Source organism: Ailuropoda melanoleuca, chromosome 11, assembly GCF_002007445.2.
Source record: "Ailuropoda melanoleuca isolate Jingjing chromosome 11, ASM200744v2, whole genome shotgun sequence".
Classification (NCBI taxonomy): Eukaryota; Metazoa; Chordata; class Mammalia; order Carnivora; family Ursidae; genus Ailuropoda; species Ailuropoda melanoleuca.
This window is the reverse complement of record NC_048228.1, coordinates 91,265,918-91,281,088: the sequence shown is the minus strand read 5'-3', so window position 1 is coordinate 91,281,088 and position 15,171 is coordinate 91,265,918. Positions and strand designations below refer to the sequence as shown.

At 43.5% G+C, this 15,171-nt stretch overlaps 1 protein-coding gene across 2 annotated transcripts in view; it reads right to left on the bottom strand.

The window, feature by feature from the left end:
- CCDC149 (coiled-coil domain containing 149) overlaps window positions 1–14,913 on the bottom strand; it is a 67,354-nt gene extending 52,441 nt beyond the window's left edge. Inside the window, exons 1-3 of one of the 2 annotated variants that reach the window (XM_019809985.2) lie at window positions 14,794–14,913; window positions 13,152–13,313; window positions 11,122–11,160 (exon numbers count right to left, since the gene is read on the bottom strand). In XM_019809985.2, coding sequence (XP_019665544.1) covers window positions 11,122–11,160; window positions 13,152–13,211 — 99 coding nt within the window. In that variant the 5' untranslated portion in view covers window positions 13,212–13,313; window positions 14,794–14,913. The remainder of the gene's footprint in view (window positions 1–11,121; window positions 11,161–13,151; window positions 13,314–14,793) is intronic. The other variant, XM_019809986.2, reaches the window with a different exon arrangement.
- Between the last annotated feature and the right edge of the window lie 258 nt (window positions 14,914–15,171).

Genomic DNA, 15,171 nt, shown 5'->3' with positions numbered 1-15,171 from the left:
GAGCAACAGAGAGGACACAAACGGAAGAGAAAGAGGGAGAAGCAGGCTCCTTGCTGAGCTGGGAGTCCAATGTGGGGCTCGATCCCAGGACCCTGGGATCATGAGCTGAGCCGAAGGCAGATGCTTAACCGACTGAGCCACCCGGGCCCCAATCTTTCCTCTTTGAATCAACAGTGGCTTGAGCCCCTCAGGTAGCGGGAAGAGCCTGATGTCCATTCGCTAGCGTCAAGCAGTTGCTGAGCCAGTACAACTCAATCTGTCAGTGGGGAAGGGCTGGTTCTCTACCTCCAACCCGGCACAGAGCAGAACTTTTGTAAAATACAATGAAAATCAATTACTAGAAAAATGAACTTGGGTGCCTGGGTGGCTCAGTCAGTTAAGCGTCCGCCTTTGGCTCGGGTCATAATCTCAGGGTTGTGGGTTCGAGTCCCACGTTGGGCTCCCTGCTCAGCAAGGAGTCTGCTTCTCCTTCTCGCTCTCCTCTGTGTTCTCTCTCTTTCTTTCTCAGTAAATAAATAAAATCTTTAAAAAAATGAATTTAAAGTGACATCAGGATAAAACCCCCAAGTGTTTGGTAAATTCAACAGACATAAAATCATGCTGTCAAACTGCCATAGAAGTTTCCAAACACTTCCTCAGTTTCTATGTTTATCATGGACCAGAAGCAAGCAGCCTACCTCCCGGCATGGTCCTTGGGCCTCACTTTGAAAAGCACCGAGCTCCTCCTCGACAGAGCTCCCAGGTATTTGGCTATTAGCACAGGGCAGGCAATCCGGTATACACATCAAAGGTTCCAGTGCGATGCGAAGCAAAGGACAGGGCTGCTTCAGGAAACAACATTTACTACAGAGCCAGCGATGGGACTGCCAACCATTATCTACCCTGCAGCCGGCTGAAAAGAATTCTACCAAAATAAAGCCAGGCATTTCTATAGTAGCCGCAGAGTGGCAGTCAGTTAGGAGCACAGAGCCTCCATGCTGGGTTCTAGTAAATCTACCCCGCTTTGAAACTGACCCTCCCGGTAGGGTCGGGTGGGGGAGGCACCCCGCTTCAAAGCCGGGGACTGTAATTTCACATTTCTCAGGCTGGGTTACTTGTCAACACACATTTCTTTTCTATTCAGTCTTTTCAGTCCTTCCGCCTCCTCAACACCAAAACAATAAGTTTGGGAACTGGAAAATGACTGCTCTGATAGGGTACCTAATTCCTTGACATATACCTTAAGGAGGAAAAAAAAAGAAAAAGAAAAGTAGTCCATTTGAAAGCACTCAAAATAGAGGAGAAAAGTTCACACGATTCTTTTGACCAAAAATAACAGCCGTGACTCACACGCGCTCCCTCTAACAATCCATCAAGCCAACACGTGGTGCCTGCTTATAATTTATCAGCTATGCACAGCGTTTTGTCTCCGTGTTATTGAGAAGGACTCTGTGACCATCGGTGGGCAATAGCGGCACTATGTAAAGGAAACGTCAAAGAACAAGTGGCAGACCGCCTAAAGCTGGGAAGGCTTTCTCAGGGAAGGAGAACCAAACTGAGAGATCATTTTGTCTAAATCTCTGGGGCCGGAGGTAGCATAAATAGCAAACCGTAAAAAGGTTTAAAAAGAAGCCTCTTTTAAATATTCAGATCTAGCCGGGGCCAACGTCAAAGGTTGACATTTTAGCTCTGGTAACAGGGGAATGAATACAGTGGCATATATCGTACGACTCGTATACCAAAGTGACTCTTCCTAGCTGTAAGTTGACTAACATTGTGATGGGGGAGGAGAGGCGAGCGAGATTGGATGAGAATGTAGCTGGGACACTCGAGGCGGAAAGGATTCAGACACACCTTCATCAAGGAGCAATTCAACCCCCAATTACCAGCGATGTCTGCACAAGCGTGCTGCCAAGGCCAGCCCTTGGTGTGGGCGCCTTGACGCTCACAGCAATTCTCTCTGCACAGAGACGGAGGCCACAAATCCTGACAGTTATTGTGAAAGCAGAGATCTGGAAGGTGAAAGAGCAATGTGGATCTCACCCCAACCTTTCCGCCTTTTGCGGGGCAGACATTCTCACTAAGGCAGATAGTCACGTGGGCCAAGGGAGCTATTCATCCAGCTTTCTTCAAGTCCCACTGCATCCTAGGCTCTAGCTCTTGCCTCTACCACTGGGTTTCAGATTCCTCTATAAGAGCCATAAAGTATGTCGGAACAGTTTACATTCTAGATGCAGTACACTTTTAATACACTTATAAGAAGTGATGGCAGGGAGATTTAAAAAATAAACGATATATCACAGTCGGCAATGACAACCACTGTTAAGGACTCTTGTTTTCAATGATCAAGTAATCAACATTGGCTCACGAGGAGGGGATTTCATGACCCAAGTTAGAGGAAACCACCCTGAATCCTTCAGGTGGGGAGAAAAGGATCCACTATATACCATTTTTCTCCCAGAAGTAAGAAAAGTAAAGATGGATATGAAGGGGATCAGAATATGTCACTCCAAAATATTCCACATTGCCATAAGGACATTTTGAGCTGAAGGCAATTGAGAATCAACAGATACAGAGTTCCCTTACCTCCTCCCTATTTCTGCCTAAAAACAGGGCATAAATTTCCCATTGTGAAGGTGACCTGCCCTCTTCCATACCAGGAAGAAGAAAGCAACCTATCACCAGAGAGCCACTCGAGGGACCCCAAGGAGTCTGCATAAACAAACCTTACTGAAATAGCCCTTAGCTCCCATTAATTTCCTTTTACATTTCCTAGTCACTTTCCCATAGCTGATTATCCCTTGAAGCCCAAACCCCCCTTCTTTTATTAAAATGGTATATAAGCCCCTGAGCCAACCACTTCTTTGAGTTTCACTTCTTCTGTGAACTCCCATACACATAAAATAGCCATAAAATTGTACACTTTTCCTTCTGTCTTTTGTTAGTTAAATTTGCAGGCCCCCATGTAATGAACCTAAGAGTACAGGGTGAAAAAAACACAAAATAAAAGAAAGCGTTGAAAAGTTCAAGATTAACCTTTCATCCCTGCACTAGCCCAGACACTGGGAAGAGCAGAAAAAGGGACGGGCCACATGTTTCCACCTGAGTCCTTAAATAATTCAGACCCGCGACCAGGGGCTGGGGGCAACACTCCAGGGACAATCCCTCACGTCATCCTGACCCTCTATAATTTATTAGATACATATCGTTGCAGTAACTGAGCCACAGAAAAGTTAGTCTACATCACAATGTAACAATGATGTATGCCAGAAAGTCCTGTAAATTACTTCTCAATTTGCTGACATATCAAAAGTGGGAATCAAAAGTGGGAAGGAAAAAAGGTAAGAGAGAGAGAGACAGGTAAAACCTTGATGTACGCACTTCCTGAAGAACAGTAAGGAAAAGAGACAGAGAGGGGGAAAGAGACAGAGATCAGACTTAGAAACTATGCTGCTGGACAAGGTGTCAAAAAGTTGGATGCTGTGCTGAGACACCTGGGTGGCTCAGTGGGTTAAGCATCTGCCTTTAGCTCAGGTCATGATCCCAGGGTCCTGGCCTGGGTTCGAGTGGGGAGTCTGCTTCTCCCTCTTCCTCTGCCCCTCCCCACCTCTCACGCTGTCTCTCTCTCTCTCTTGCACTGGCACTCTCTATCGTGTGTGCTCTCCCTCTCTCTCAAATAAATAAATAAAATCTTAAAAAAAAAAGTTAGATCCTGTAGACTCCTTAAAGAAGTACCTCAGTAGGGCAAAGTACTAGATTAAACAAGAATATGTTTTTAAAAATGTGTGATGAAACATCAAGTATCCTAGAGCAGTGTGATTGACAGCAAATTTAATTGCAATTTCGACTCCACTGCTTTGGTCTACAGCGACTCCTGTGTTAATAGTAATAAACAAGACTTGCTTTGCTGAGCAAGGGTCCCCTATTCATAGCAAGTGCCACAGTGACAGTTTTCCTATTTACACAGAAACAACCACCCAGAGCTCATTCCATGCATTATTATTATTATTATTATTTTGGCTGTGAAAGGAGCCCTCAGCAGCCTGCTCCCACCTCTTAACCTCAAAACACAGGCTTGGAAGGAAAGCATTTCCAGGCCCACAGGCAAACGCTTGTCCACAGGTTTTGGGAGGTTGCTGTTGACACGGATGTTTGCTTCATCTTGGCCATTACGATTCTGCACCTGCCTCCTCTCAAGTTCTCTAGATTCCTCGAGCCTAAACATCCTCACCTATAAATTGGGGGGCGCTCCCGCCTTGCTCGCAAACTCCCTGCAAGGATCCACAGAGCTGATAGCAAGATGCTCTAATGCTCGGAATGAAGTTACAGTTACTAAGGCCTGGGAGGGGCTCCCGCAAGCTGCACCTGATCTCTTCCCAGTTTCCCTGGTGGATCAGGAAAGTCGTACTGTTCGGAGTCATGAAACGAAACATCTCAAAGCACTTGAGATCTCCGAAGGAAATTTTAGGTTGTGAGCCTCAAATCCAGGATTCATGTACAAAGTTGCTCTGATTTGTAGTCACCGGGGAATGAAAATAAGATTGACTAAGAAGACTTTTCTACCGAAGTTAAAGGCTCCCCCCCATCCCACAAAGGGCCACTCTACGCTCTGATTTATCCAGGCTCGGCATTCTGGCACATGTCACCTTTGAAATAAGCGTCACTCTTTAAGGGAAGAAAGCAAAGACTCCCTCTTAAACCAGCAGGAATACCTCCCATGGTACGTCGGCTTGAAATCAAAACGGGAGAAGACAAAGACGCATTTGATTGTTTATTCAAGGAAGAGTCTGAATGGGGAGAATGTGCTGCTGTGACCCCAAGAGTCCCATCTTCTAAGAACATGAACCCAAGATAATTTAAATTCCCTTTGCTTCCTTTGGAGGAATTGCTTGTTTAACAAAAGAAAAATACTGAGAGGGTTGTCTGAGATCTTCCGGTGATCTCTCACTGCGGCGAAGAGGTGTATGCTTCTGCCTAGAGTATCAAGAAGATGTTTTCATTTCAATATCCCATGAGAAGTGATTAGTGCATCGCTGTTGTCACGATTTCTTCACAGCTTCCTTAACGGATGATTTGTCATTGGGAATTGAGTTGTTTTAAAAGGGATTCTAAGTTCTAAAAGAAAGCCTCGACAACTATATTTCTGGAACTACCAACATGAAAGTTCTGGTCTGTCCTCTGAGGAGGAGACAAAAGAGGCAGGAAGATATTTATGACCAGACCCTTGGTTGCCATGGGAAAGAACACTGGCTTTACCAGGTAAAGATTCCGAGCTGTTTCTGGTTCTCCACCACTTCTAAGCCCTTCAAAGCCCTTCGTCTCCAGACTTCCAAAATGGGTTAGGTTAAATGTATGCTTCCTCCCCACTCAGTCCAAGAGTCAAATATAGAACAAAAAACCTGATTGAGAACACAGAAGTATAAGCTAGCAGATCTGGATTTTAGTGCTGCTCTATGAACTGGCCGTGTGACCTTGGACAAGTCACGGGAAAAACAGAAACTAGCCAACATTCATTGAGTACTCAGCAAGTACCAGGCGATGAGCACAATGACCATTATACCGATTCCTCAGAGGAGCTTTGAGTACGTCTCATTTTTACGTTGACTTTGGAGGGGAAGAATGTGAATCTAAGAAAGGGTAAGCAGCTTGCCCGAGATCACCCACTGACAAGCGGAAGGGTTAAATTCACATCGGTTCTATTGGACACCAGAACCCAGGCTCTTACCACCTGCTGCGAGCCGCGAGGCTGCCTTGCGACTCTGTGGAAGACCTAACTTGCCACTGTGACTTCAGGAGACAGTTGCGAGATCACATTTGTACATCCATGCATGCATATATGGTCTCTGAGAAACACAAAACACTACCACGGTTGAGGATGTGCTATTGTTTCTACCCACATTCCAGAAGCCTCAGACACATCTGTAGTCACCTCAAGCTGCTATGACAAAATACCATAGTCTGGGGGGGGAGCTTATAAACCACAGAAGATGATTTTTCAGAGTTCTACAGGCTGACAATCTGAAACCAGGGTGTCAGTGTGGTCAGGCTCTGGTGAGAGCCCTCTTTGGTAGTGACTCCTTGGGGCATCCTCAGGGGGCAGAGAGCAGAGCAGAGAAAGCAAGCGCTCTCGTGACTTCTGGAAGGGCACTAATCCCACTCATGATAGCTCCACTTTCATGACCTCTTATCCTAACCATTTTTCAGAGGCCCTACCTTCTTATACCATCATACTGGGGAGCAGAGTTTTAACATATGAATGTTGGGGGGACACAAACATCCCGCCCGAAACACTGATCACAGCGATGTCTCCCTCTGAGTTGAGACATGAGCAGGGGAAGAGTGAAGTAAAGGCCATAGAAATTCCTCCTTCACAATCAAGAAACAAGGCTGACGGGCAATGAGATGGCTCCGTGTGGCATCTTCTCCTCTTCCAGTATGTGGATCTTTGGCCTCCATGTCCCATCTGTTCACCTGACAGCTGGTTCTTGTTCCAGTGCCTTCTGCCTAAATAAAGTGTACTTGCTTTGCAGCTGGAGAAGTCAATACTTTACCCACTGTCTTTTTATTTTTTTTAAGGATTTTTAAATTTATTTGACAGAGACACAGCAAGAGAGGGAACGCAGGCAGGGGGAGTGGGAGAGGGAGAAGCAGGCTTCCCACCAAGCAGGGAGCTGATGTGGGGCTCAATTCCAGGACCCCGGGATCACAACCTAAGCCGAAGGCAGACACTGAACGACTGAGCCACCCAGGCGCCCCATTACCCACTGTCTTGCCTTTGGGATAAACATGTAATGTAATATAGGAGACACTAGGTCAGAGTGCATGCTTCTATACCCACTTCCTGCTAGGCGAAAAAGTGAGGAAAATCATGGTGCCTCTCTCTTCCAGGCCTGTCACATGTGTGGCAAAGCTGTCTGCTTCCAGCTAAGGAAGAAGCAGGCTCCCAGCAGAGAAGCCTGATGCGGGGCTCGATCCCAGAACGCCGGGATCACACCCTGAGCCAAAGGCAGACACTTAATGACTGAGCCACCCAGGCACCCCAAGAAAAATAAAATTTAAAAAACATATTTTGAATGGGTAAAATTGTTCATTTTTCCAAATCCTGGAACTATTTTCCACCACTATTTTTGAAGACATCTCTTCCATTACTAAGCCAGAATTCTCTCCCTTGCTTTGGGCTGTATTTTTCTCTCCATGCCACCAAAGGCCATTAACATCCAATATATTTTAATTATTTTGTTTACTGTTTGTTCATAGCATCTCTACTAGAATTAAGGTGACTATGTTATTTATCATCTAAACCAAGAGGTTTTGGAGGGTAAAAAGGAGCGCTAATACAAATTATGCCAGGACAAAACGGAGACATTCCCGGGGAAACAAGGGTGTTGTCATCCCAACTGCAATGCGAGTTCCACAAGCTTGGGGATTTGAGTCTGAATTTTCTCACACCCGTGTCCCCACTGTCTAAATTAGCCCAAGACACCCATTAGGTGCTCCATAAATAGGTACTGAGTCATGGTGGCTCTGAGCATGAGCTCTGAGCGGACAGCAGGGGTTCAAACTCTGGCTCCAACACCCATGAATTACGTCATTCCCCTGCGGTAATTTCCTTGACCACCATATGCTTCAATTTCCTCATCTGTCAGATGGCGACACTAATGATAGCACCCACCTCGTACGGCTGGCTGTGTGAGGGACAGTCAACACACTAATATACAACTGATTAAAAAGAAATTTTTAAGGGGAATGAGGAGGAGAAGGAAAGGATGATAAATACTTATTGGTACTCATGCTTTGCCAGGCACCTTGGGGAGGCCTCTGCTGGTACCACTGTGTGGTGGGTTCCATATTTATCCCCATTTTATGGATGAGACTGCAGAGACTCAGACATGCAAAGGAACCTTCCCAATGCCAGACAATTAGTTTCCTGGGTGTCACTGCTGGCTTCCTCACAGCCCTTCTATCCTAGGTGATTAATCGAAGCCAATCAACACATGGCACTCTCCTGGGGAATGAATGTTAGCAGACCAGGAACGGGAGCATGTCCTACACTAGCCCAATTAGACTGGAGAGAAACACTTCCATTCCATAGCTGGGGGTTTTGCCTCTCCTGCTTAGGGGAACCAGCCTTAGAAGAAAGTGAAGTTCTTTCTTCTAAGCAAAGAAGAAGAGAAAGTTCAAGAGTTCTCTTTCTCTTCAAGAGAGAAAGATGGTAGAGTGGTCGGATAAAATATGGGATGCCCTGTTCAACTTGAATTATAGATAAATAACAAATAACATTTTGGCATAAATTCCATGCCCAGCCTAGAGCCCAACAGGGCGCTTAAACTTGGGACCCTGAGATCATGACCTGAGCTGAGATCAAAAGTCAGGTGCTTAACCGACTGAGCCACCCAGGTGCCCCAAGGGCCATACTTTTATACTAAAAAAGTTTTTTTTTTAAAGATTTTATTTATTTATTTATTTGACAGAGAGAGAGAGATAGCCAGCGAGAGAGGGAACACAAGCAGGGGGAGTGGGAGAGGAAGAAGCAGGCTCCCAGCAGAGGAGCCTGATGTGGGGCTCGATCCCAGATCACCGGGATCATGCCCTGAGCCCAAGGCAGACGCTTAAGGACTGCACCACCCAGGCGCCCGTATACTAAAAAAGTTTTAATTGTCTATCTGAAATTCAAATTTCCCAAGTGTCCTGTATTTTTTTTAAGATTTATTTATTTATTTGGAGAGACAGCATGTGCATGCAGACAAACACAGGGGCTCAACGTGGCACCCAACTCCAGGTTCAATCTCACCACTTTGAGATCATGACCTGAGCCGATGCTTGAGTTGGATGCTTGACCAACTATGCCCTCCCACAGTCGCCCCCGAGGTGTCTTGTGTTTTTATTTGCCAAGTGCGGCACAATGGAGAGAAGGAATATACACAATGGAGAAGAAGTAGGATGCACTACCTCTGAACTTCTGGTTATGCAAGACCATTGATTTCTTTATTGTTTAAACACTTTAGAATTTTGGTCGTCTGTACCCCAACCCTTCCTATCTCATGCAGCAAGTCAGAGGTTCCAACCCAGGCAGGAAGGAATAAAAAGCCAAAGTCACACTACTGTACAAATCCCAAAGGGACATTAACTGAACACCATATTCAAATCTAAAAAGCCAGCGCTTAGGACATTGAACTTGTTTTTTCAGAGCTATATGAATGCAGCTTGACAGACTTACTGGAATTCTTCAGATTCTCCTCAGTCAATGTAAATTTTTTATTATAAAGTCACGGAACGTGAATTCACTTAAACTGTAAAACTCCTTCATGAATACTAACAAACTAGAAAATATCAATAAAGATGACTGTTCAGAGCCAACAAAAACACAAAAACATCTAGCAATTCCAGATTAAGGAGCCCAATTTTTAGACATTCATGATAAAATTACCCTTGTAATTTTGTTTAAAAAAAAATTANTTTTCAGAGCTATATGAATGCAGCTTGACAGACTTACTGGAATTCTTCAGATTCTCCTCAGTCAATGTAAATTTTTTATTATAAAGTCACGGAACGTGAATTCACTTAAACTGTAAAACTCCTTCATGAATACTAACAAACTAGAAAATATCAATAAAGATGACTGTTCAGAGCCAACAAAAACACAAAAACATCTAGCAATTCCAGATTAAGGAGCCCAATTTTTAGACATTCATGATAAAATTACCCTTGTAATTTTGTTTAAAAAAAATTAGCTCCATAGAAAAATTTAACTTTAGGTCAAACCTGGAGGATTATAAAATAATCAGATAAAATAGGAAGACAGGATACGAATGAGCAGAACTAAATAACCAAGTGGGTAACCACAGGACTGAGTTGCGCTGCTGTCTAAGGGCCAAAGTCCCGTGTGTGTGTGTGTGTGTGTGTGCATGTGTGTGTGTGCGTGTGTGTGTGTGTGTGTCTTGGGCATACTATTTACCCAGCAACAAAAATCTCAAGGAAGCGACCCAACGAGTTTACATGTGACATCAGGTATATCGTCAATGAACAAAAACAGGATGTTGAGTTGGCCATTATAGCTATGAAGAGACAAAACAATTCCTGTATCTTTATTTGCATCTCCCACTTTCGAAGCCCTGGTCTGGGGCAGAGGCTTCTCCATAACGTGGAACACACAGCATTAACATCACCATCATCTGGGCTCCCTTAAAGCCCATAAAAAGCTGAAATTCAGGGCATGTCAGTAGAGAACAATTACCAAGTTGAGGAAAGGTCTGACAGAGGTATCTTTGGAAAACAACAACACATATATGTTTGTACACAGCTGGAGTAAAAGAAATACAATTTATGATATTCCTGAACATAATGTTATCAAAATCTTCACTGTCCCCAAATTAGTCTATAAATTTAATGAAGACCCAATCAAAATTACAATAGGCTGGTTTTTTGTTTTGGTAGAATGAGAGGAAGGCTGATAAAATGTTGGTAAGTTTTATCTGGGAAAATTAACAAGTAAGAAACACGTGCATAGCAAGAGCAAAGGGAAGGAGATTAGCCTAAACCGATGTCACAAGTATTATAAAGCCAAAATCATTGGAATAATGTGGTACAATCCCAGGACTACACAGGAAGCTCTTTGGAACAGAACAGAACAGAAAGTTCAGAAACAGATCCACAAATAAGTAAGGATTTGTTCAATGACACAAGTAAGTATCTAAAATCTGTAGGGAAAAAAATGGATTCACCCATAATGTTGGCTACCATTTAGTAGAAAAGAACATGTGAGTTTTGCTGGTAAGAGGACTTTTAAAAGCCTGAAGTGATAGAAGCAAAATAGAAGAACAGAATCCATCCATGAACAATATGAGCTCCCAACTCATGGCTCCTGACAGGATTCGCAACAAGAAAGGGAAGGCTGTCAACTCGTGTGCGCTCTTCCCCCTTTCTGGACCTTACTGGGTCTCCTTCCACACACACACCCCCCCATCGCCAACCCCTCTTCTCAAAAAGCGTTTCTCTACTAACACCCTATGTAACACAAAAGGATTCTGGGAAGCTAAGAGAAGCTCTCTATACATTTTGGATCCTCTGACCCCCTCCCCCAGTCATAGTTAGACATCAGTTTGAACAATCCAAGAGTTACCAAACTTCAGGAATAAGTCTTACCTGTTTCCTCTTTTCAGGGGGAAGTGACGGATCTCCATCCTACAAAGAAACAAATGTTACACTTTAAAAAAAAAAAAAAAGGTGTGCTTTGATTTAAGGAACTGAACCAAACTCTGAACTAAATTCAGACCCTCCCACTCCTGCCCTCCGTTATCAATAGTGTGCTGAACCAAATTCAAACATACTTTTTTTTAAAGATTTTTTTTTATTTGAGAGAGAGAGAGCAAGAGCAGGGGGGAGAGGGAGAAGCAGGCTCCCCACTGAGCTGGGAACCCAACGTGGGGCTGGATCCCAGGACCCTGGGATCATGACCTGAGCCGAAGGCAGATGCTTAACCGAGTGAGCCACCTAGGTGCCCCTCAAATATACTTTTAAAAAAATTAAGCATAAACTGAACCAGTAATTTTGGAAAAACCTCTAGGAAATCAGTTCCACTTAGGACCAAACCTATATACTTTCCAAAACCATATGAACCAAGTAAATGCATGAATAAACTAGATTTATGAATATTGTTTTTGAGCAGAGCCAAAACTGAGACAATATTTCATCTGGTTTGAGTTGACTCTGTCTTTTAAATAGTTAGATCCAAAGGAATGATAGTGGACACACACATGCTTGAGTTTTCCCTATGGGCCAAACGATTCTGGGGGGCGGTAGGGAAGAGGGGATGGGATATGCTCAAAATGAAAGAGAATTAACTGAGAATTTCCAGTCCTATCAGACTTTCTGTCTTAAAAGGATTTAATCCCCTCCACCCCTTTTGGTGCCACCTGGGAATAGGAAGAGCTCAGGTGAAGGTATAAATGCTCAGCAAACGAGTACTCTTCTCTCCCATGCAGCCCAAATGTAAGTCAGCATTATTTTAACCCATGGAATCTTCCTATTCTATTTCTGCTCCAGGACAGTTGAATGATGCCAGCACAGACAGATGAATGTTAGTCATCAGGTCTGCACTCAAAAACAGAGATCGTATCTGTGAGAGAAAAAAGTAGAATACAAAATACTGCTCTGCGGTTGGTACCCTCCATCTCAGTATAATCTGTATGCTTAAAAATCTTGCCGTGTGAAAACCCAGAGAGAACCTAAACGCCCGGGATAAGGGAAGGGTTAACGAAATTAGAGAAATCTTACAATGCAACTGTTTTAAAAAGTGAATTAAGTTTGTATGTATGGCCCAGAAAGATGACCCAGACAAAGTACTGAGTGAAAAGCAGGTGCTGGAACAACGTTTACACAGTGCTGACGAACAGCCCCTTACAATGATGGAAATGCTCTCTATCTCGCTGCCCAGTACAGTGGCCATCCCGGAAGTCTATATCCACGGAATCCCGTACGGTACCCACGGGCCACCTGCAGGGGACTGGGCCCATGAAATGTGCTGAGACTCAAGAACGGAGTTTTCAATTTGAGTGAATTCTAACTAATTTGAAATGAAATGTAAATGATCACATGTAGCTAGTGGCTTCTGGATTAGCGTTGATTTAAAATACGAATCCTCTTTAAGAAGCCCCATGCAGGGGCACCTGGCTGGCTCAGTCAGTGGAGCATGCAACTCCCCATCCCCAGGTGGGGGGTTCTAGCCACACCCAGGTGTAGAGATTTCTTAAAAAAAAAGAAAGAAAGAAAGAAAGAAAGAAAGGAAGGAAGGAAGGAAGAAAGAAAGAAAGAAAAAGAAAAGAAAACAGCAGCAACATAAAGGATAAAAAGCCCCATACAAATACATTAATCAGGAGGCACGTACAAACACTACGTATATGTGCATATTTCACAGGTGCCAGAGCAGGCAGTCTGGAAGCCTACACACATTCGCTAGCGACTGGGAGGAAACGGGGGTGACAACCTTCACTTCATTTTTCCACTTTGGAACTGTTTGAATGTGATCTTTTTTTTTTTTTTTTTTTTTTGAGAACTGGCATGTTAAAACCCTCACTTACTTTCTCTTCTTTTTTCTTTTTAAAATTTTAATTCCAGCTTAACCCACTTTCTATCTTAATGAGGGCATAAGAACGTCGCCGTGACGTAACACTTACGATCAGCTCCCGGTACTTCTTCTTCAGGGACTGGTGGCGCTCTCGAAGCTGATTGGCCATGAGTTTGTACTGGTCCCTTTCTTGCTGGCATGTGTCCAGCTCCTTGGAGAGGATCAGCAGGGCTTCCTTTTTACTCTCCAGCTTTCTTTTACACACTAGGTACTGCAAAACAAACAAATCCAAGCAGCTGGTCAAAAACGTCAATAGACCTAGTGTATTTCACATGTATTTCACGTGTATTTCACGCCCCTGCATGGTTGGTTTTGTTTTGCGGAGTTTTTTGTTTTTAACAGTCGGTCAGTAAATGACATATGCGGTAGGTTTACAATATACAGACTGCTGGTACCTGACACACTCCCCTCATGACAGAACCAAAACCTTGGATGTTCATGAACTTTAGCAAACTGGGATTAATGAGGAAACGGAAGGCAAGCTGAGGACAAAGCAGAAACTGACACCCCACAACCCCCCCTCATGGGATGTATGTGACATTCCTCAGGCACTCCTGGCTGCCCTGAAGGAAAAAGAAATAGTTGGCCTATTGAGACCACAATCCTGCAAGACTTGTGTCTCTCTCAGTTTACAAATGTCTTAGCGGTCTACAAGAGCAAAGCATTTCTATCAATAACCTAGCTTCCAGAAGGGAATATAGATAGAATTAAACGTCCTTATAATCCTCCAGGAAGTTCCCAACCATCTTAATGTTAACACCTTGCTAGAGGGAAAAACCACCTTAACTTGACAATGGCAAGGCTTCCGGTATCCTCTGAATCTTCTTTAACATATGAAAGAATTTTCTCAACCTCCCTTTTTCCTTACCTCCCCCAACCCCATAGTATATAATCAGTGACCCCTCACAACCCTGGTGCAGCAGCTCTTTCTGCCCACGGGTCCTGTCCCTGTGCTTTATTTAATAAACCACCATTTTTGCACCAAAGATGTCTCAAGAATTCTTTCTTGGTCGTGGGCTCTGGACTCTACCCCACTGAACCTTACCTATATATTACACAACCTCATCAGGATAAACAGATTGAAATAATTTAACTGACATAGAAGTAAAAAAGAAAAACATTATTTAAGTGACACAGATAGATAGCTGGACCCAAATTTTGTTTTAAAAGGATTTATATATTCAGGTAAGATTATTAAAATCTAATGAAATGATATACACAGAACGATTATTCAATACAAATTTTGTAAAAATATCAGTAACAACTCGTCAAGTGTTTTTTACAATTTTACTCTTTATGCTTTTCTGTGTTTTCTAAATTTTCTAGAATAAACCCATATGGCTACACTATAATAAAGAAATACAAAAAGTGTTATTAGAAATAACTTAATTGAACTATAAATCACTGCAGTAGATTTCACTTGCCCATTCAACCCAGCATTTGCCCACCTGAGAAAGTTTGTTCACTGACTCCACCAAGATGTGTACAACTTCCATAATTCCAACACAGGCACCCACTACCCAGGGACCAAATGAGCTAAGTATTTTAGCTACACCTTGATTACCCCCAAACAGTTGGGTGTACCCAGCTGGAACTCTTCCTCAGACAGACAGGATTTCCACGTCCTCCCTTCTCCCCATCCCCCCACACCCACGCTGACCCTGAACCACCCTAACCTGATAATCACCCACCTCTCGGGCCAGTGTGAGCCTGACTGGGACTCTTTACTTTTACTGGATATACTGCACCGTCAGGTGTTATTCACGTATGTGAAATGTGGCATTAAATACCTTTTGCATTTGCCCTGTAAAAGACCAAATTCAGAGCATTCATGAAAACAATTTATAGTTTCATTATACACTCTGACATGAGCACTTTGTCATTATGGACGCGGACACAAAGCAGAGAGAGCATCAGCGCTCCCATACCATTGGAGTCAATGCTCTTTTATGGACAAAAAGCATTACTCATATATAGTGCTTGCTTGGAACTGACTTTGTTACGTTCAATTTCAAATAAATGTAGGGGAAAGAGAGTTTTGTGCATTAGCACAGCTTTTTTTTCCTTAA